The sequence below is a fragment of the Nematostella vectensis genome, chromosome 3 (genome assembly GCF_932526225.1).
Source record: "Nematostella vectensis chromosome 3, jaNemVect1.1, whole genome shotgun sequence".
Taxonomy (NCBI): domain Eukaryota; kingdom Metazoa; phylum Cnidaria; class Anthozoa; order Actiniaria; family Edwardsiidae; genus Nematostella; species Nematostella vectensis.
In genome coordinates this window covers 3,530,671-3,551,741 of record NC_064036.1, presented here as the reverse complement: position 1 = coordinate 3,551,741, position 21,071 = coordinate 3,530,671, and the positions used below count along the sequence as shown (strand labels likewise).

The following is a 21,071-nucleotide window of genomic DNA, read 5'->3' as shown; positions in this document are numbered from 1 at the left end:
ACAGCAGTACGGTATTCAGCAAAGGAGTTGAAAAATCAAAACACTTTCAAGCAGAGACAGAGAACCTTTTTTTTGTCATATTTATTCATGTTTTTAATACGAGCTAGCACATATTAACAAACTCCATTCAACAAACAGGCAATTTAAGACTGCAGAAATAAAGAGGAAAAATTAAAACAAACAGAACCCAAAACAAGGGTGTGGTATAGTTGGACAACTATAGACGGACAGATGGACGAACGGAAAGACAAATGGACAGACACAACAAAAGTAGGGACGGACTGACAGTCAGCCAGACTGACATAAAGAGAGATAAACAAATAGACAGACACCTGAAAGGTGCTCTCTCTAATGGTTTATGGTGCCCTACTGCACTAACAAACATGTCAATGCATTGTCAGTATATCAATAATCCAGTAAATAATAGTAATCTAGTCAATAATCTATGCTTGTCTACCATGTGATTGTCCTTTTAGTAAACCGAGAGTGTTTGTGCTTCTTGAGTACCACTCGTTATATATACCCTGGTGTGTATACTACGTGCCTAACTTGTCCACCTCAGGGTCATCAATAATGCACTTGGTGGCTTCACCTTTTGATGTTGCACCTTATAGGAATTATAAGTTAATAATGATACAGTGAAACCCCATCATAACATTAGTTTAAAGCTGAACAACATATATAACCATTTATAACAGCCTGGCTAATGTAGAAAACATAAAGAAGCCTTAGCAACAAACTACTGATTGAAGGTTTGAGGGAATGAAAATGCCATGAAAGCTTTATAACAAATCTTATTTCGAATAAGAAATGATATAAGTCAAGAAAAGATAAAAAAGTGAAAGAAAACTAGTGGAAAACTCTAGCCTAATGATGAAATTTAAATAATGCATGAGAAGTGCTATGATCTCTGCTAAAAGTTATTGTATCTTGTTGCGCACAGTACATTGATTTTTCTTCAATTGTGTCTTTCTTTTCAAACAAATGTTGGCTATAGCGGGGTTTCACTGCATGTTGTACCTAGCTGTTTTCGACTGCTCTAAGCACACACTTCACAGTGTAGGCAAAGGCAGCAAACCCAAGGATGACACAGATGTTGATCAGTGTGCTTCCAACAAGTCCATTATGAGCTTCCCCAGCATTTTCAGAAGCTAGACTGCTCTGGCTTGATGTAACAGTTTTGTCAGGTGTGGCATTCATGCCTGCGCTGCAAGTCATCTTTTCTCTTATTTCCTGAATATGAGGCAAAGACAAAGCTTTTGATATTATAGCTATACTTGTGGCATTAAAGCTTGCAGTATTAGAAGCAAAGACTTTACATTTTGGCATGCTTATTGTGTTTTAATAGGGAAAATGACAATTGTGTGAAATTGTGATTTCTTTAGTACAGTATCTCTTCGCAGTGCGCATGCACAAGGATTTTCCAACATGTCTGCTTTGCTAAAAATATTGTAACTACAAAAACTGTAACTGTACATTATTCTCTTTTTACCTCTGCAATTTTAGGGAAAAGCTCACAAAATATTCTGTCTTGCAGGTTAAAGGGACCACTCATAACCGCATATTGTCTTTTCTGTGGACAAAAGATAAACAAAATAAGTATGATGTAATGTAGTATATACTAGAAATGTCTATCATCTGGCATTTAAAAAAAAAAGTTTTTGAAGGCAATAAGAGGGGATGGAGGAAGGTGTCTTCTGCATCCAAGCCTACATGTCCATTATGAAAACCTTGTGTGGCATTATGCGAGCATTGTGAGGCAGGGATTAATTTATAGGGGAAATAGACCAAAGGAGTATCATTTTTAATCAAGATAAACTAATTTCAAGGTATTGTGTCATACTGTCAGTACCCTGATCGTCATCTTACTTGAAAATCGGAAGTTTCTACGCTTCCTAGTGTGGGTGCTGTTTCATTCTGAAAAGTAAAAAGTTCCAAGTGAGTATTCTTATCTAACATTTTAAGAGGAAAAAAACAATGTTACTCCTGCTGTTGTACGGACAAAATCCTTGACCCATTTCTATGCCCTTTAATCATAATATTGCCAATACCTCAACCATATACAGGCCTGTACCCAGGATTCTTCTTGAGGGGGGGTGAAATAACAAATCTAAACACCCCCGAAAAAAAAATTATGCTTTTGCAGTATTGCCTTGAGGCAAGAAATTCTCATAAGAAGAGGTCCACACTTACCATGAAGTTAAAAAGACCTGAAAGTATTGTAGACACAGACCATGTACATACTTACCATAAAGCTTAGAAGACTTGTAAGTATTGTAGAGACAGACCATGTACACACTTACCATAAAGCTTAGAAGACCTGTAAGTATTGTAGAGACAGACCATGTACACACTTACCATAAAGCTAAGAAGACCTGTAAGTATGGTAGAGACAGACCATGTACACACTTACCATAAAGCTAAGAAGACCTGTAAGTATTGTAGAGACAGACCATGTACACACTTACCATAAAGCCTAGAAGACCTGTAAGTATTGAAGGGACAGACCATGTACACACTTACCATAAAGCTAAGAAGACCTGTAAGTATTGTAGAGACAGACCATGTACACACTTACCATAAAGCTTAGAATACTTGTAAGTATTGTAGAGACAGACCATGTACACACTTACCATAAAGCTTAGAAGACCTGTAAGTATTGTAGAGACAGACCATGTACACACTTACCATAAAGCTAAGAAGACCTGTAAGTATTGTAGAGACAGACCATGTACACACTTACCATAAAGCCTAGAAGACCTGTAAGTATTGTAGAGACAGACCATGTACACACTTACCATAAAGCTTAGAAGACCTGTAAGTATTGTAGAGACAGACCATGTACACACTTACCATAAAGCTTAGAAGATATGTAAGTATTGTAGAGACAGACCATGTACACACTTACCATAAAGTTAAGAAGACTTGTAAGTATTGTAGAGACAGACCATGTACACACTTATCATAAAGCTTAGAAGACCTGTAAGTATTGTAGAGACAGACCATGTACACACTTACCATAAAGTTAAGAAGACTTGTAAGTATTGTAGAGACAGACCATGTACACACTTATCATAAAGCCTAGAAGACCTGTAAGTATTGTAGAGACAGACCATGTACACACTTACCATAAAGCTAAGAAGACCTGTAAGTATTGTAGAGACAGACCATGTACACACTTACCATAAAGCTTAGAATACTTGTAAGTATTGTAGAGACAGACCATGTACACACTTACCATAAAGCTTAGAAGACCTGTAAGTATTGTAGAGACAGACCATGTACACACTTACCATAAAGCTTAGAAGATATGTAAGCATTGTAGAGACAGACCATGTACACACTTACCATAAAGCTAAGAAGACTTTAAGTATTGTAGAGACAGACCATGTACACACTTACCATAAAGCTTAGAAGACCTGTAAGTATTGTAGAGACAGACCATGTACACACTTACCATAAAGCTTATAAGACTTGTAAGTATTGTAGAGACAGACCATGTACACACTTACCATAAAGCTTAGAAGACTTGTAAGTATTGTAGAGACAGACCATGCACACACTTACCATAAAGCTTAGAAGACCTGTAAGTATTGTAGAGACAGACCATGCAGGGTTCCATGTGTCTGGATGAAAATCACTGATTGACAGACACAACCTTAGAATGCATGAAAAACACAGATTAGAAGGGAGAAATTGTGATTTATCCATGTCACAGTGGAGGCACACCTTCATTGCTACATGGAAAGCCTCATGGTGGCAGCTGGAATATGTAGAACCCTATGATGATATGCATATAGGCGCATAAAGTGGAATCTCAATATAATGATATGGCAAGAGGCTGAAACATGGCATTGTTATATCAATAACACTGTATAGTAAAAGCGAGACTATTTTATATATTCTTTATGACCGGTGGGACTCGAGATTGATATCGTTATATTTAGAATATTGTTTTATTGAGTATGGTTATATTGAGGTTCTACTGTACATGTTACAAATGTTAATACATAACAACTTAATCAAAATCTAAATTCCTCTTGGATTACAAAAGGCCTATTGCTAATCAGGGAGACATGTCAATGAAATGCAGAAGATTGAATGCATACAACACGGAACGAAAATACTGATGAATATATTATCATGGCCGGACGCTACTTTGGGAGCTCTACAATTTTTATTCTTTTTTTACTTTTTACCGTATCCATTAAGACCCAGAAGTCATCAACTAGTCTCCTAAAACGTTCCTCTGTACTAATATGTAATGGCCTGGACAGGAAAGACTTTCCTGGTCGAAATTCCTTGGTCAAGCGATTTCCACGTGCTTCGCCTACGTCGCCATATTTGAAATCTTTGGCTGGACTTCAGTTGTCCTACACCTTCCTCTGTGCTTCATATCTGCTACTTTTAGCGGGGGATATTAGCACCAACCCAGGGCCGAGGAAGGCAATTGAATTATGTGGTGTGTGTGGAAAAGGATGTCGCTCAACGCAGAAAGCTATTTAATGTGAGGAATGTGAGAAATGGTTTCACGCAAAATGCGTAAGGATAAGTAACATGGAGTTTAAGGACTACGCTAAGAACCCATCACTTTACTGGGCTTGTTCCACATGCATATTTCCCGGTGAAATTTCCATTAACGAAACAACTTTTGAGTTACCATCCGAAGGAACAGGTAATTCTCCTGCGGACGACGACCCGTTACAAGATAGGAATCTAATGGGTAATATAAAACTAGATCCTGTTGAACCTGGCGCGGAAGGCATTCCTGAGAATACTGAACTGGAACGTTTAAGGAATCAACACAAAAAGGAGCTGCTTATCGCGCATTTGAATATAAACAGTATCCAAAACAAATTTGAGGAGCTTTGTAAAATTATCAAGGATCTGCAAATACATGTGATGTTCATCAGCGAAACAAAGATTGATTCTAGTTACCCCGATTCTCAGTTTAGTATGGCGGGATACTCTCTCTATCGTAACGATCGTAAAAAAGGAGGTGGTGGCATCATGGCCTTAATATCGACAGCGCTTGTCAAAAAGAGACTTAAAATTAATAAGAATTACAAAACTGTGGAAACCCTGGCTTTTGAAATCAAAACAAATAAAGGCAATATGGTAATTCTGGGAATTTATAGACCACCGACATTGTTGTGTGGAAACTACCGACTGGAGCTGGAAAATGAACTTAGCGAACTTTGTAACTGGGCAAGTTTGCAGGCAAATTTTGTGGTAGTTTTAGGAGACCTAAATCTGGACAGATTGAAACCAGAAAAGCCAGAGGGTAAATTGTTACTAGATTTAGAAGCTGAGCAAGATTTTAAGTGCCTGATAACTCAGCCAACACGGGTGGAAAAGCGTGGAGATGTTATCACAAAAACTCTAATTGACGTGTTGCTTAGCAATAAGCCGGAGTTATTTAAATGTGCCGGCAATTATTATCCCTGCTTGAGTGATCATGCACTCATCTATGGCGTTCTAAAAGAAAGGATAAATCAAAACAAGCCCAAAGTTATTTCCTTTAGGAGCTATAAGAACTTTGATGCGGATTCGTACAAGAAAATGTTAGAGATGGCTCCTTGGCACGTAGGTGAGCTTTTTGACGAAACGGAAGATCAAGTCAATTATTGGAACTCCTTAATGAATGATATTTTGGACGAGGTTGCACCTGTTAAAACTATGAGAGTGCGTGACAAAGACGTGCCGTATATGACTACAGGTTGGAAAAGCGCTATTCGAGCAAAGCGCAAGGCTAATGCAAAATACCTTAAAGATAAAACTCCTGAAAATTGGGAACTCAGACGCAGGGCTAGGAATGAAGCGACACAGCAGAGGAGAAAAGCGATAAAGGAGTATTGGAGACTTAAAACTGCGGACTTGAAGGACAACCCTAAAGAGTTCTTTAAAACGTTTAAGCCGTTTCTGAGCACAAAGGGTTGTAAGGCAAGTGAAGAGATTCTTTTGAACGAAAATGGTGAAGTTATCAAAGATCAAAAACAAGTTGCTGAAGTTTTCGTGGAGCATTTCGCATCCATAGCTGATGGAATTGGAGGTGATGCTGTCAAATGCAAGAATGTGGAGGATTTCGAGAATCATCCTAGTGTTTTAAGAAGCGCTCCGCTAATCCATTCAAGATGAAATGCAATACTCAAAAAAATGATTTTTCAATAATTTGTCTATAGACTTATATTTGTCTCCGGATTACAAAAATGTGTTTCTTTTTAAAATCGAACGAATATTAAATATTTTATGGATTTTTACTTATTTTTCTCGGCTTGACCCCGAAAAACACTACAAAATTTGAACCAAGTATCGCTACCTGCAGCGCAAAAAATAAACAGCGCAGAAACACAACAACACCACAGGAGGCAAGCAGGATATATGCTCTCAATATTATTTTAATCTCGGCTTAATCCAGTTAAAATAGAATATTTGACAGATTTTCTCAAATATAGCCTCGCATCCATCATTTTGCACGATCGTTAAACCGACAAATTGAGGCCTTAAAAGTCGCATCTGGTACATTGCTCTATCAAAAATGGTCATTTTTCCTGAAAAGATAGTCACTTACTGGCCTAGAATCTGAAATAAAATTTTGGGGATAATAAAATCCGGAGCGCTGAGAGCGCCAAGAAGATACAACACTTCGCATGTATTTGACCTTTCAACTTGGGCTAACTATGACACCAACTGCTGAATTCGCAGGGAAATTTGGCTTTTGCAGAAGCTCCCTCATCGATACAACGCTGAAAACAAATTTGAGGACCAATAAATATGTGTGTTATTACTTGCATTCTTCGTTGTGCGAGATGATTAAAAAAAAACACGTATTTGAGTGATTATTTGAATGGATTATAACTAGTCTTGCGTAATCTTTGTGTCCAAAGAATTCGTAACATAGATCAAAACAACAAGCTGAGTGGTTTTAAATTTTCCTCACCTCAGCTTGGGAAAGTTCTTGATAGGCATCGTTTTTTATCAATGCTTGTTCCTCTACAAACGCATAAAAACGGCTTGCGATCACGGAATGTTTTTCATGGTGCTTCCACGTGACCGGCAGCGCACACAGGAATCCCAAAGCTTCTCAAACACAATGCAAAAATAAAAGAGAGAAAAGAGAAAGAGCAACCAATCAAAAAATCTGATTCCTTATTTTGGAATAGAATAAAATAAATAATGTCCAACTGTAAGGATTGTTTGAAATTGTAAGCCATTGAAGTTATCGGATGATGGATTTTATTCGTGTGAAATTGACATGTGGCAATAAACAGATAGTTTTTTATACCAGTACCAGGTACCAGGTACGTTCTATGAGTTTTTATACACTGGTTTCTTCTTGCTGTCCGTTTTGCACAGTTTTAATGAATATGGCTTTTTGCTCATACTCTCAGTTCGTAGGCGGGGCGTGTTTCGCTAGTCAAGACAACCCTGATATAGTGCAGTGCGTGAATATCACAAACTGCACTCAAGATATCAAGAAGCATCTCCTTTTTATCGCTAAATTACGAAGCAAAGCTGCTTTTGGCCAGTGCAGGTAAAACAATTTTAACATTGACGCTCATGAATAACCACTTTTTATAACATACAGTTTGATTTGCTGTCCAGGTTTGTTTGACCCTGAAGGAAAATACACAAAGCTCCCTATCTGCCCAAGCCACCGCGATGCACATGGCGCATCAGATGGCGCAGTAATCGTAAAAACTGCTGCTGCCTAGTATTTTGGTCAGTCACCGGAGCCGCGCTAAGCGGAAAGTGGAATATCCGTGGACAGCGCAAGATCCAGATATCCCGTGGACAGCGCCAGATCCAGATATTCCTGTTTACAGCGCCAGAGCCAGATCCCCCCGTGGACAGCGCCAGAGCGAGAACCTCCGAACCATACCCCCCGTGGACAGCGCCCGAACCATATCCCCCCCGTGGATAGCGCCAAAGTCGGTCCCCCCATGGACAGAGCTAGAGCAAGATCCCCCCCCCCCTCCCCGGTGAACAGCCCCAGAGCAAGATCCCCCCGTGGACGGCGCCTGATCAAGATTTCCTTGTTGACAGAGCCAGAGCCAGATACCACGGTGGACAGCGCCAGAGCCATATACCCCCGTGGACATAGCAAGAGCCAGATCCCCCCGTGGACAGCGCCAGAGCCAGATCCCCCCGTGGTACAGCGCCACAGCAAGAAACCCCCATGGACAGCGCCAGAGCAAGATCCCCCCGTGGACAGCGGCAGAGCAAGATCCCCCCGTGGACAGCGGCACAGCAAGAAACCCCCGTGGACAGCGCCAGAGCAAGACCCCCTGTGGACAGCGCCAGAACCAGATTTCCTTATTGACAAAGGCAGAGCCAGATATCACGGTAGACAGAGCTAGAACCAGATACCCCATGGACAGCGCAAAAGCCAGATCCCCACGTGGACAGCACCAGAGCCAAATCCCCACGTGGACAGCGCCACAGCAAGATCCCCCCGTGGACAGCGCCAGAGCAAGATCCCCCCCGTGGACAGCACCAGAGCCGAATCCCCACGTGGACAGCGCCACAGCAAGATCCCCCCGTGGACAGCGCCAGAGCAAGATCCCCCCCGTGGACAGCACCAGAGCCGAATCCCCACGTGGACAGCGCCACAGCAAGATCCCCCCGTGGACAGCGCCAGAGCAAGATCCCCCCCGTGGACAGCACCAGAGCCGAATCCCCCCGTGGACAGCGCCAGAGCAAGATCCTTCCGTGGACAGCGCCAGAGCAAGATCCCCCCGTGGACAGCGCCAGAGCAAGATCCTTCCGTGGAAAGCACCAGAGCCGAATCCCCACGTGGACAGCGGCACAGCAAGATCCCCCCGTGGACAGCGCCACAGCAAGAAACCCCCGTGGACAGCGCCAGAGCAAGATCCCCAAGTGGACAGCGCCAGAACCAGATTTCCTTATCGACAGAGCTAAAGCCAGATATCACGGTGGGAAGCGCCAGAGCCAGATACCCCGTGGACATCGCAAGAGCCAGATCCCCACGTGAACAGCAACAGAGCCAAATCCCCACGTGGACAGCGGCACAGCAAGAAACCCCCGTGGACAGCGCCAGAGCAAGATCCTTCCGTGGACAGCACCAGAGCCGAATCCCCACGTGGACAGCGCCAGAACCAGATCCCCACGTGAACAGCAACAGAGCCAAATCCCCACGTGGACAGCAACAGAGCCAAATCCCCACGTGGACAGCAACAGAGCCAAATCCCCACGTGGACAGCACCAGAGCCAAATCCCCACGTGGACAGCGCAAAAGCCAGATCCCCCCATAGAGCGCTAGATTCTTCCATGTAGATCTGATTGTGTACTGTACAGAATGATTTCCTCTGTGACATATACATTAATTTTTGGGGCTTTCAAACTATTGTGATATTTTGTGTCCGTTTTAGAAAATTCCTTGCTATCAGTTTTTCTTAATATATTTCGGATACTTCGGATACAATTTCACAGCAATGACTAAACAATAACGGACCTTGATAAAAAAAACGATGCCTATCAAGTGCTTTCCCAAGCTGAATGCCACGAATTGTTTGGACACAGACATTACCTGAACAGCAAATCAAACTGAAGGTTTTAAAAAGTGGTTATTCATAGCTCGTCAATGTTGAAAATGTTTTACCTGCACCGGCCAGAACCAGTTTTGGTGAATCTCTCACCCCTAAGAAACGGAGATGCTTCTTGATGTCTTGTGTGCAGTTTGTGATTTTCAGGCACCGCACTATACCAGGGTTGTCTTGACTAGCGCAACACTCCCCGCCTACGAACTGAGAGTATGAGCAAAAAGCCATATTCTCACTAAAACTGTGCAAAACGGACAGCAAGAAGAAACCAGTGTATAAACACTCATAGAACGTACCTGGTACTGGTATGAAAAACTTCTGTTTATTACCAACTTTCAATTTCACACAAGATGTGTAACTTCCGCTCCGCATTGAAATAAAATACATCATTTCGATGGCTTACAATTTCAAGCAATCCTTACGGTTGGACATTATTTATTTTATTCTATCCCAAAATAAGGAATCAGATTTTTTGATGAGGGGCTCTTTCTGTTTTCTCTATTTTTTTGCATTGTGTTTGAGAAACTTTGGGACTCCTGTGTGCACTGCCGGTCACGTGGAAGCACCATGAAAAACATTCCGAGATCGCAAGCCGAAGCGAGTTAAAAGGGATTTTATTCGTTTGTAGAGGAACAAGCATTGATTAAAAACGATGCCTATCAAGTACTTTCCCAAGCTGAGGTAAGGAAAATTCGATACCACTTAATTTGTTGTTTTGATCTATGTTACGAATTGTTTGGACACAAGCATTACGCAAGACTAGTTATAATCTATTCAAATACGCATTCAAATACGTGTTTTGCCTAAATCATCTCGCACAACGAAGAATGCAAGTGATAACACACATATTTATTGGTCCTCAAATTTGTTTTCAGCGTTTTTTCGAGGTGGGAGCGTCGGCAAAAGCCAAATTTTCCTGCCAATTCAGCTGTTGGTGTCACAGTTAGCCCAAGTTTGAAAGGTCAATAACCTGTGAAGTGTTGTATCTTCTTGGCGCTCTCAGCGCTCCGGATTTTATTATCCCCAAAATTTTATTTCAGATTCTAGGCCAGTAAGTGACTGTCTTTTCAGGGAAAATGACCATTTTTGATAGAGCAATGTACCAGATGCGACTTTTAAGGCCTCAATTTGTCGGTTTGACGATCGTGCAAAATGATGGATGCGAGGCTATATTTGAGAAAATCTGTCAAATATTCTATTTTAACTGGATTAAGCCGAGAATAAAATAATATTGAGAGCACATATCCTGCTTGCCTCCTGTGGTGTTGTTGTGTTTCTGCGCTGTTTATTTTTCGCGCTGCAGGTAGCGATACTTGGTTCAAATTTTGTAGTGTTTTTCGGGGTCAAGCCGAGAAAAATAAGGAAAAATCCATAAAATATTTAATATTCGTTCGATTTTAAAAAGGAACACATTTGTGTAATCCGGAGACAAATATAAGTCTATAGACAAATTATTGAAAAATCATTTTTTTGAGTATTGCATTTCATCTTGAATGGATTAGCGGAGCGCTTCTTAAGAATCAAACAAAAAAATTTGGAAGAAAGTACTATTTGCATAAAACCAGTCACACAGGGTCAAGTTTCTGGAGCACTTGGGGCTCTAAACATCAGGAAAGCAACTGGAAGTGACCAAATTCCCTCTAAATTACTTAAGATTGGTGCGGAAGAGTTGGCGAGGCCACTCGCCACTCTATATAACTCTTGTATTACTGCAGGCGCTTGGCCTAGTGCTTGGAAGAGGGGAGATTGGATACCAGTATATAAAAAAGACGATAAGCTCTCAAAAGAGAATTATCGACCAGTCACTATCTTGTCCTGTGTAAACAAAGTACTTGAGAAACTGGTTAGTGTACAACTCGCCACGAGTTTCGACTCCCTTATGTACGTGAACTCTAGCGCATATCGAAAACAATACAGCTGCGAAACAACTTTGATCAATCTCACGGAAAGGTGGAAAATGGCAAGGGATGAGAGACTTTCAGTGAACATTCTATCAACAGATATGTCAAAGGCATTTGACTCGATGCATCCCCCCTTACTACTCAGTAAATTGAAAGCCTATGGAGCTCAGGATACATGTCTGCGACTTCTTGAGAGTTATCTCTCAGACAGAAGAAATCGTGTTAGAATGGGAAAGGATCTAAGTTCTTACAGCACGGTCAACCGAGGCTGTCCTCAGGGTTCGGCCCTAGGACCATTGCTCTGGAATATTTTTCAGAATGACCTCCCAATGAGTGTCAATACGGAGTTATCAATGTACGCCGACGATCATCAAATTTACCATTGCGGTCAGGATCCGGGAGTGGTCACAGCAAAGCTCAGTGCAAGTGCCGAACTCGCGACTGCGTGGTACGAGTCCAATTTGTTGGCTGGTAACCTCAAGAAATACCAAACACTAAGCATCGGTTATGGTAAAAAGGCAAACGCCTCCGTGGACTCGATCTCACGCATTTCTATCAACAACCAGGAAATACGGTCAGCGGACTCCCTAAAGCTACTAGGAGTTACAATAGACTCTCAACTCAATTTCTCGGAGCATATAAGCATAGCATGTAAAAATGCTGGCAGAAGAATCGGTGTGCTAAACTAGTTCTCTATAAATCTGCTGTGTTGCCTTATTTGACACACTGCCACTTGACCTGGCATTTTTGTAAGGCAAGCGATAGTAGGAAGCTTGAGCGTTTACAGGAACGTGCCTTAAGAGCTGTTTTTAAAGACTGGAATTGCACTTACCACGAACTATTAATAAAGGCTAATTTATCTACTCTACGTAATCGTAGACTGCAAGACATTTGCATCTTAATGTACAAAGTTAAAAATGGCCTTTGTCCATCTGGGATTAGTGATTTGTTTTCTAAAAAAAACACGAACTATAATTTAAGATTGTCCGATTTCGTTATTCCAAGATTTAATACAGTCACTTACGGGAAACATTCCCTAAGATATATGGGGGCTAAACTATGGAATAGCCTACCTAGGGCAGAAAGATCAATTGACAGTTTAAAAAGTTTTAAAGTGACTATGAGAAAAAAGGATTTCGAATTTATAGAAAATTGTAAGGGCTGTGCCCTATGTTCCGCATGATAATTTTTAAATCTAGTCATTTTTTCTTCATAATTTCATATAGATTACAATCAATTTACATGTATTTATATATATATATATATTTATTTAGCTTTATCAGTAAGAATCTACAATTTTAAATTTTTAATAATCAGTATAATTTTTATAATTTTATCTTTTTTTTGTGTCCCCCAATTAGTAGGGGTTTTTATCCCCGGCTAGAGGTTGTTTATGACACTTTAATAAAGTCTATCTATCTATCTATCTATCTATCTATACGAATGATGAAAAACCCTGTCATTCTATAGCAACACAATGGTAGGAAGACTTATTTAGGGGACCTTGAACTAACTAATGGAAGGAAGGAAGGAACTAACTAATGGAAGGAAGAATCAAACCTAGAAGCCAAAGGTGAAATGCTCAGAGCAGTGAAAGATTCCCTACTGCTGTATAATACCTTGTGTTGACCTTGAACCTTCCATTTGGGGTTATCATGTAAATACTGGGAGGTTTAAAAGGAAAGTCCCTTGGGAAGACCAGCTTGCCATGATAGAAACCACCTTCAAAAGGAGAAAAGAAGAACTTAACATTTGTTGGATTAGACAAACACTGTTATTTTGCCGATGACTATAATACTCTCAAAGTTTTGTCAATCGAAAGGCAGCTTTCTCTAGATGCATTGCCACATATATTACCTGGTAAATCATTTGTAACAAATGGTAAGTAAGCTTATATTATTATAAAAATAAGAGCTCACTTCCTACTTAAACGTCACCAAATTCAAGAGAAAATAATTATTCTTTCTATTCGCAAGAGTTTTAAAATTTACCTTCATAAGGAGTATTTTCTGGACCTCTTACAACGTAATGCCTACAAAAACAAGCATCATTAAACAGACAAACGAATAAACCACGAACATAAAGACATTTAGCGGAAGTGTTATATGTTCAGTTTGGGCTGGCATCGTTGTTTTTGCCGTACCATTCTAGTATGTTCGAAGGCAAAGGGGCCGCTGTGATATATGGAACTGGGTCTCTGACGATTCTCAAGTAATCCTGTCTTAGCCGGGCCGCAGCTGTTGTATGAATTCGTTTATGATTTGCCATAAATTCGACGCGAATCTTCCCTCAAAGTGAAAGAAGACACACGAAAGACGACCCAAATAACCCTTAGCTCATTATCACCTGGGGCTCTGAGGGGCAACGCAAATAAGGCCCCCTTCAACACGGACGACTTTTCTTTTTTATTTTATATCAAATTTCTGGCCTTTTTAGGGATAAACTATTAAAGAAGAAAAATTACACTCAATTATGGCTATAAGTCGACGCTTTCATGTACGTTTTATTATCTCCTACTGCGCAATTTTAGCCTCTTTATGGTCGTAGTTGCCCTTGTACCGCAAAGAGCCTGGGACTAGATAATGCCATAAACATCGTAGACTGCAGTTTGAGGTAAGTCTTGTGTCTTTTTAGATAAAATAATAGGTATCATTCATAATAAAACATAGTTATAGGCGGTAATGTGTTTCTATGTTAACTATTAGTTCATTCTGTAAGTGCAATGACATCCGCAATATTTATAACGACATCATTGTACTATTTTTTCGAGCACCATCTTTCATCTTTTTTTGACAATAGTAAGCTTAACTTAAGTAAGTACTTTAAGTAAGTCATTAGCTTCCTTTAGCATTGCAACGCCTTAGTACTATCCTTTCAGCTAGATTACTCCATTCTCCCCTCGTTTTATATATGAATATAATTGTGGAGACCACAGTGAAAGAATGTACAAGAAGTGATAAGTTGTAATTTGTTGAGATGGGGTAGTCTGGCTTCATAATTACATAGCATAGTTTTGCACACTTTCAAGTGATAGTATTTTCCCCAACAGGTTTTGTATGTTCATATGATAAAGGATGACAGAGAAGGACATTAAAGGCCACAGCCACCAGCTAGAACAGTATGTCTTATTGGCCAAGTCAGCAAGGGGGGCAGCTCTTACTGCCCTGATTAAACAGGTTCTGGAAGCCCCAGCATTATACGTCTTTGGTGAATTAATTGAAATGTCCAATATCCAAGAGGTATACTTAGATTCCTTAGATTAACAAAAATTGGTTTCATGGTTGGTGTCAGCTTCTAGAGATTTTAGTGTGTTATTTAGATTCATATATAAGTCTACTGTGAGAGTAAAATGCAGGATTTCAATTAAGTTTTACATAAGTATAGCTGTCAACTCACCCGCTTTAGGTGGGTGTCACAAGATTTTTGTGAGAATGTTTATACATTCTCTGTATTCACCCGCATTGGCTCTCTAGTTTTTTTTTCACATATTTACTGTATTTCACCTGATTTCACAAGATTTTTTGTCCAAGTTGGGTTGACAGCTATGCATAAGTGTGGTATCTACTTTGCTGTTGAAGAACATTGTGTTTTGTAATTTTCTTGAAAAGAGACAACTTTATTCTTTTTTTAAATAAAGGTTTACTGGTAACCTTTCTTGTGGGAGCTGATGGGAGGCAAGAAATCAGCAATCAATATGCAGTAGATAGTGCTCAGCATGGGAGGGCTCTAAAGGGGATGGGGGGACTGACCCCCCAAATATGTCACATATGCTTGTCCTATCCTTTCATGTGATACTGCAAAGGTTGTTTGTTATATACTTCATAATGATTATCACAACAACAAAAATTGACCTCCCAGTTCCAAACTTTACAATGCATGTTACTATTTTGGCACACTTTAATCAGCACCTTACATAATATTGTACAAAATCAGTTACATGGTATTTATAAAATTGTGGTTATTTTGTAGCTGGCAAAAACAGAGAATGCTCCATTTTGGCAGCTGCTCAACATCTTTGCATTTGGAACCTATACAGATTATAAAGGTATATGACAGTCCTTGACATAGTGTTGTCATTCGTGCTGCTAAGGCAATGAAATGCTAAAACCACATACTTAGACAACATGTTCTTATACGTATATTCATCAGCAACATGTTCTTACCTCTCCATATTCTTGGACATCACGTTCATACCTCTCCATATTCTTAGACAAAATGTTATTACCTCTCCATATTCTTAGACATCATGTTCTTACTCTACATTCTTTGACAACATGTTCTTACCTCTCCATATTCTTAGACAACATGTTCTTACCTCTCCATATTCTTAGACATCATGTTCTTACCTCTTCATATTCTTAGACAACATGTTTTTACCCCTCCATATTCTTAGACAACATGCTCTTACCTCTCCATATCTGAGACATGTTCTTACTCCATATTGTTAGACATCATGTTCTTACTCTATTTGTTAGACAACACAGTGTTCTTACTTCATATTGTCAGACATCATGTTCTTACACCATATTCTTAGATTTTGTGGCCTTACTCCATATTCATGTAAGACATCAAGTTCTTACTCCATATTCTTAGATGTTGTGGCCTTACTCCATATTCATGTCGGACATCATGTTCTTACTCCATATTCTTAGATGTTGGGGCCTTACTCCATATTCATGTAAGACATCATGTTTTTACTCCATATTCTTAGATGTTGATGTTCATGTCAGACATCATGTTCTTACTCCATATTTTTAGATGTTGTGGCCTTACTGCATATTCATGTTAGACATCATGTTCTTACTCTATATTCTTGGATGTTATGGTCTTACTCCATATTTCTAGACAACATGGGAACCCTCCCTCCACTCACACCAGTGCAAATAAAAAAGCTGAGACATCTTACTATTGTATCATTGGCTTCTAAATCAAAGGTGAGCTGAAAACAGCATTTTTACTGGTTGTTTAAACTGAACTAGAGGTTTTTGGCTTATTTTAAAAGTTACCAAGATCTTTTTTGTCTTAATTCCCTTTCTTTAGGCGGGATCTGGGTGGTGAGAAAATAGGATGGGCAGAGGGAGGGTGGGATTTTTTTGCTTAAACAAGAGATGACGGTCTCTATCCATGGAAGGGATTTTTGTCCTCTCAGCCCCACACTGTCCGTCAGCTGTCCAGTGTTCATTCTTCACGGATAAAACGGTCATAAACGGATTTGAATTATTGACTTCTCAGCTGCTTCCTGCTGACATTAACGAGCTTGTGTGGATTTGATCACATTCACGGTGTGGGCACATTTTAGGAGCACAATTGGTACTCCGAAGAGTTGGTTGTTTAACGGCGCGGTGCATTTTTTTGAAAAAAATTGTCTTTGAGCGAAGTTGGTTGTGAGCAACTTGAGGCACTCTGTGTGCTCCCTTGTCATATATTATGTAGTGTTATGTGTCATAGTATTATGTGTGTTCTCACAAACCCACTAACTGTGAGCTTGGGCTCCCTGTAGACAAACAAGTGCAGTATATACTGTATCTGAAGACTAAAAAACCCAAGCAAAAAGATGGTAAACAGTATATACTGTATCTGAAGACTAAAAAACCCAAGCAAAAAAGTGGTACACTATTGCTATAGCACTACCAGCCCCTTCCTCTCCCCGGTCTCTGGCTTTGGATGCAGTTTTGTTTTCTGGCAAAGGGGGCGCTAATTCAATGATTGTGTTGTCATTACAGTTTATTCCATACAGTCTACTACTCAAGGAGCTTGAGATATCAAACTTAAGGGAACTAGAGGTATGTAATGGTCTTACCAATAAATACAACAATTCTCAGGATTTATTGGATTAATTTATTATCAAGATTTATTACTAACTGATGATATACCAAGTGAGGGATTATACCAGTTTCTTAGAATATTTTTTCCTGAAAATGAATGAGTCACATACTGCATCTCTTTTATGCTTATTCTTTGTTCAGGATTTGATCATTGAAGCTATATATGCAGACATTATACATGGAAAGCTAGACCAGAAAAATAAACAGCTGGAGGTAGAGTATGCCATGGGCAGAGATATCAAGCCTGAGACTGTTGGCACCATAGCAGAGATTCTGCAAGACTGGTATGATTTGTATTTTATCCTTTGTGATTTGTAATCTTTTCTAACCACCTATAATTGGCTGTAAAGGCTTCCCAGAATCTGTCTTTTAATTTATTGCTTTTGTGTGTATGTAGGCCAAGACAAAAAATAGATATACTCTTATTTCAATAAAGGTTGTCAGTGCAAATGGCGATTGGCAAATGGCAGTTCTATGACCAAAAGTAACCATGCGTCTTGAAGAATATGGATAAATCAAAACAATTATCCATTAAAGGTTACTAATGCTTGGCTTTGACATTGCTGGACTTTATTTAACACCTTTAATTTAACGAATAATTAGTACCTATAAGCCATTTACCATTTGCCATTCGCACTGACACCCTTTTGTGAAATAGGTGTATAAATTAAAGCTGCATTGTCACCAGTTTATTTCCAGTTGATTACATAACAATCTTCAATGATTTTTAATGGAAACGCGAAAAATATTTCAAAATTGTGTCTATGGGAAGTTTCTTTGAGGATGTGATTGATAATTGGAGTGCGGATGGCCTGTTTACATAGCGTGATTCTAATAGATTCTTTTGTCTTTGAACAGTTAGGGTTTCTGTCAGCCTTCTGGAAGTAAACTGGTGACAATGCGGCTTTATTTAATGATACCTTCTAGTCTAGACACTGTATGTCCATGAGTATAATAAAAATAATACAAACTAATGGTTTTGTCTAATTTGCATTTAATATGGCTCATGGCTAAGAATAGAGTTTAAAGTAGGCCCTACCCTCTAGTCACTTTTCAAGTCAGTTCAGATATGAGCCTAATGGAGCTGGTGAGTTTGGGATTTTTTCTCGTAATTTGTCTTCAAAAATTGGTTGAATACAATAAAAGAAGGTTTGACTTACAAGGACAAGCTGTGGCTGACATTGTGATCCTCCTGTGACTGTTATGTAGAAGCTGTGTACAGGCCTTATCTGTAAAATTTTAAGCAAATTTAATCAGGATGCTAATGGAGGTCTGTTTTGTGGTCCAACTTTATTGACATCTTATTTATGGCAGGTGTCAAAGCTGTGATTCCATCCTAAATAGCATTGATAAGCAAATTGGAAGAGCAAATACTTACAAGGAAAAGAAAACTATGCAGAAGAATACAGTTGAAGCAGAGGTAGGTTTGTGCCATGAGGCATCATGTACTGAAAATAATGCCTTGTACAACATTTTATAGGTGGCGATGCCTTGTTGTTTTATGAGAGGTATAAGCAGAGCTGTAGCAGGCTGTGGAATATTGGGGGGAAGGGCCATGGGTAGCCACGCCTCTACTGGTTATTTCTTTATATATATTTTTCGAAAATATTGAGTGGGGGGGGGGGGAGGCAGGATAAATAACGATTTAGAAAATATTGAAGAGTGTACAGCCACCTCTCCTACTGGTCATTTCCTTGTCGCCCTTGCTACAGCCCTGATAAGGCATAATCTTCCTGGGTGGTTAAATGTGATTTGTGTCGGTCAGTGTCAAAGCCCATGGCTCCTCTACACTGTATGTGAATATCTTGTTATGAAAGAGTTCCTGTTTTAGGTTGAAAACCTGAGAAAGGCTATAAAAGCCACATCCCAGTCCGACATGGTGGATGAGGGAGTTCCTGGAGTAAGCTCTTTCCAAAGCCAACAGTACCAACAGAAGACGGTGCCCCCAGGAAAGCAAAAGGGGTGAGTGTTTGGGTTGACACTAGATATTACTGCTGGGTAAAATGAGCCATGGAGCAAGCTCAAATGTTTAGCTGCCATCGCACAACAGACAACGCCACAGTCTGCATTTTAGGCATTCAGTACAACTGTGAAAGGTTCCCAAATTTATTAGTTGATGGCTCTTCAGTCATTATCTTAATCATAATCATAATCATCATCATTGATCATATTAACCCAAGCTTGGTACCTGCTGGAAATACAACCTCTGTGTATCACCCTTGTTTGTTATCGCTGATGTTGTTGTGACAGGTACTTGTTTTTGATGAAGAATATTTGCTTTGTTTGTTCCCATTTTCGTTAGGATCCGAGGAAGCGGGAAAGTATTTGGTGCTCAAGTTCGGAGGTAGTGGCGAGCATGCGCAAAAAGGTTTTCTCAGACATTGGATTGAAGGTCATACGGAGAGAAGCGCCCGCCTGGCCCTAACTTTGGGAGATTTTCATGCTTGAGATAATATGTCTTTAGATAGGAAGATTCCTCATTAAACTTGTAAATAACTGACATACTTGTGTGTGTGTTTTTTATGTTTACTTTTCGTTTGCGTTAAGTACAAGTAATTATATTCTTTTCCAGGGGCGGCTCCAGTTTTTTCTTATTTTTTATTTATTTATTTTTTTTTTGGGGGGGGGGGGGCACTAGAAGAAGAAGAAAGAATTATTAATGTATGAAACAGGCAGGAGGCAGATTTGAAGATTTTAGTTTAGCAGTACATTTCAAATCCCATAATTTATCAGCGGCTGTTAAGGTTACCCTATTTCGATTCCACGGTCTATCTTTGTTGTCGTTCAAATGTAGTCAGCAAAGGCGTTTGGAGGGGGTGGATTGAATTGATAAAACATTTGTGCGTTTTCAAAACTACACCTACTCCAAATGGAAGCGTCCAATCTGAGATTAATAAAAGCATCGGGGCGCTTATTCAAGTAAATATGGCAAACAATTATGACAGTTACCAGATCTTAAAGTTGGCGGGTTTCGTAGTAGGATTTGGTTTGCCACCTCTAAGATCTTTGAGTGTCTTGGGTCGCAATTTGATCTTTCCTCGTTTGATTTCCGATCGGTTCTCTAGATCAGGAAAAACGAGAGCGACAGCTGTTCTGTTCACGAAAACGTGTGCTTCTATTCCCTTGTAAAGAAACTATGGTTAACATATTCACAAGATTTATTTCCAATGTATATGACATAGAGAATCGAGGCGAAATTTTGATATTTCTTCGCCACCCAGGCAAAGCTTCTAAGAAGCGGTTGATGGATTGGCAAATGTTCAATTTCCTGACACTTACGAGGCTTACAATAATATCCTCGGGAGATGTCGCCTCTCTTACAGATTTGTGTTTGACATCATTACAAAAAAGACACTGCAGAAATTTAAAACTACCTCAACGGCGACGTTAAACGACGTTATATTTGATTCTGTGTGATATTTTTACTGCAGCTGTGAAACTAAGGCTTTTTTTTTAGAGGGAGGTGGGGGGGGGGGGGGGGGAGTTGATAGCCTCCTACGCGCCGCTCTTTAGGGACCGAAGCGCGGTCTCTAAGAGCGGCGCGTAAGAGGCTTGGGGATTGAGAGGGAGGGGGGGATTCTCTACATATCCCGTGGTGGGGATATGTAGGGGAATGGCCGCAGTATCTATGTAAGGGTGTATTTCCAGTGTCTTGAAATGCTTTAAACACAAATATGTAATTTTCAAGGGTGTGCTTTGTATGACGCTTGTGTTAGCACTCGCGCTAACCATCAGCGTTTATTTGCATATGGTATAACCACGGAGTCTGTGGTCAAGAGGTT

The 21,071-nt window shown here is 39.9% G+C and overlaps 3 protein-coding genes across 3 annotated transcripts; 2 read left to right on the top strand and 1 right to left on the bottom strand.

The window, feature by feature from the left end:
* Window positions 1-66: 66 nt before the first annotated feature.
* On the bottom strand, window positions 67-13,811 carry LOC5510076 (ubiquitin-conjugating enzyme E2 J2). Its single transcript, XM_048724459.1, has 8 exons — window positions 13,608-13,811; window positions 13,456-13,496; window positions 13,084-13,186; window positions 3,568-3,658; window positions 1,870-1,917; window positions 1,493-1,573; window positions 1,021-1,233; window positions 67-607 (listed from the first exon to the last, which is right to left on the bottom strand). Exons 1-7 carry the CDS (start codon window positions 13,730-13,732, stop codon window positions 1,021-1,023), a joined length of 702 nt encoding a protein of 233 aa, XP_048580416.1. The 5' UTR covers window positions 13,733-13,811; the 3' UTR covers window positions 67-607.
* LOC125561124 lies at window positions 4,139-10,207 on the top strand. The gene is made up of 2 exons (XM_048724457.1): window positions 4,139-7,534; window positions 7,606-10,207. Exon 1 carries the CDS (start codon window positions 4,558-4,560, stop codon window positions 6,136-6,138), a length of 1,581 nt encoding a protein of 526 aa, XP_048580414.1. The 5' UTR covers window positions 4,139-4,557; the 3' UTR covers window positions 6,139-7,534; window positions 7,606-10,207.
* On the top strand, window positions 13,327-19,791 carry LOC5510050 (COP9 signalosome complex subunit 7b). The gene is made up of 10 exons (XM_048724458.1): window positions 13,327-13,345; window positions 13,995-14,077; window positions 14,514-14,703; window positions 15,434-15,509; window positions 16,310-16,398; window positions 17,188-17,247; window positions 17,431-17,573; window positions 18,604-18,709; window positions 19,121-19,251; window positions 19,592-19,791. The coding sequence occupies exons 3-10, from the start codon at window positions 14,539-14,541 to the stop codon at window positions 19,635-19,637; spliced, it is 816 nt and encodes a 271-aa protein (XP_048580415.1). The 5' UTR covers window positions 13,327-13,345; window positions 13,995-14,077; window positions 14,514-14,538; the 3' UTR covers window positions 19,638-19,791.
* Window positions 19,792-21,071: the final 1,280 nt, after the last annotated feature.

Excerpts from the sequence above, each read along its gene's own strand:
- LOC5510076 (XM_048724459.1), bottom strand. The coding sequence starts at position 13,732 with ATGGCAAATCATAAACGAATTCATACAACAGCTGCGGCCCGGCTAAGA. Across the intron at positions 13,497-13,607 it reads CCTTCGAACATACTAGAATG|GCATTACGTTGTAAGAGGTC; the intron begins GTACGGCAAAAA and ends TTGTTTTTGTAG. Across the intron at positions 13,187-13,455 it reads AGAAAATACTCCTTATGAAG|GTGGTTTCTATCATGGCAAG; the intron begins GTAAATTTTAAA and ends CTCCTTTTGAAG.
- LOC5510050 (XM_048724458.1), top strand. The coding sequence starts at position 14,539 with ATGACAGAGAAGGACATTAAAGGCCACAGCCACCAGCTAGAACAGTAT. Across the intron at positions 17,248-17,430 it reads CAAACTTAAGGGAACTAGAG|GATTTGATCATTGAAGCTAT; the intron begins GTATGTAATGGT and ends TTCTTTGTTCAG. Across the intron at positions 19,252-19,591 it reads CCCCCAGGAAAGCAAAAGGG|GATCCGAGGAAGCGGGAAAG; the intron begins GTGAGTGTTTGG and ends CATTTTCGTTAG.
- LOC125561124 (XM_048724457.1), top strand. The coding sequence starts at position 4,558 with ATGGAGTTTAAGGACTACGCTAAGAACCCATCACTTTACTGGGCTTGT.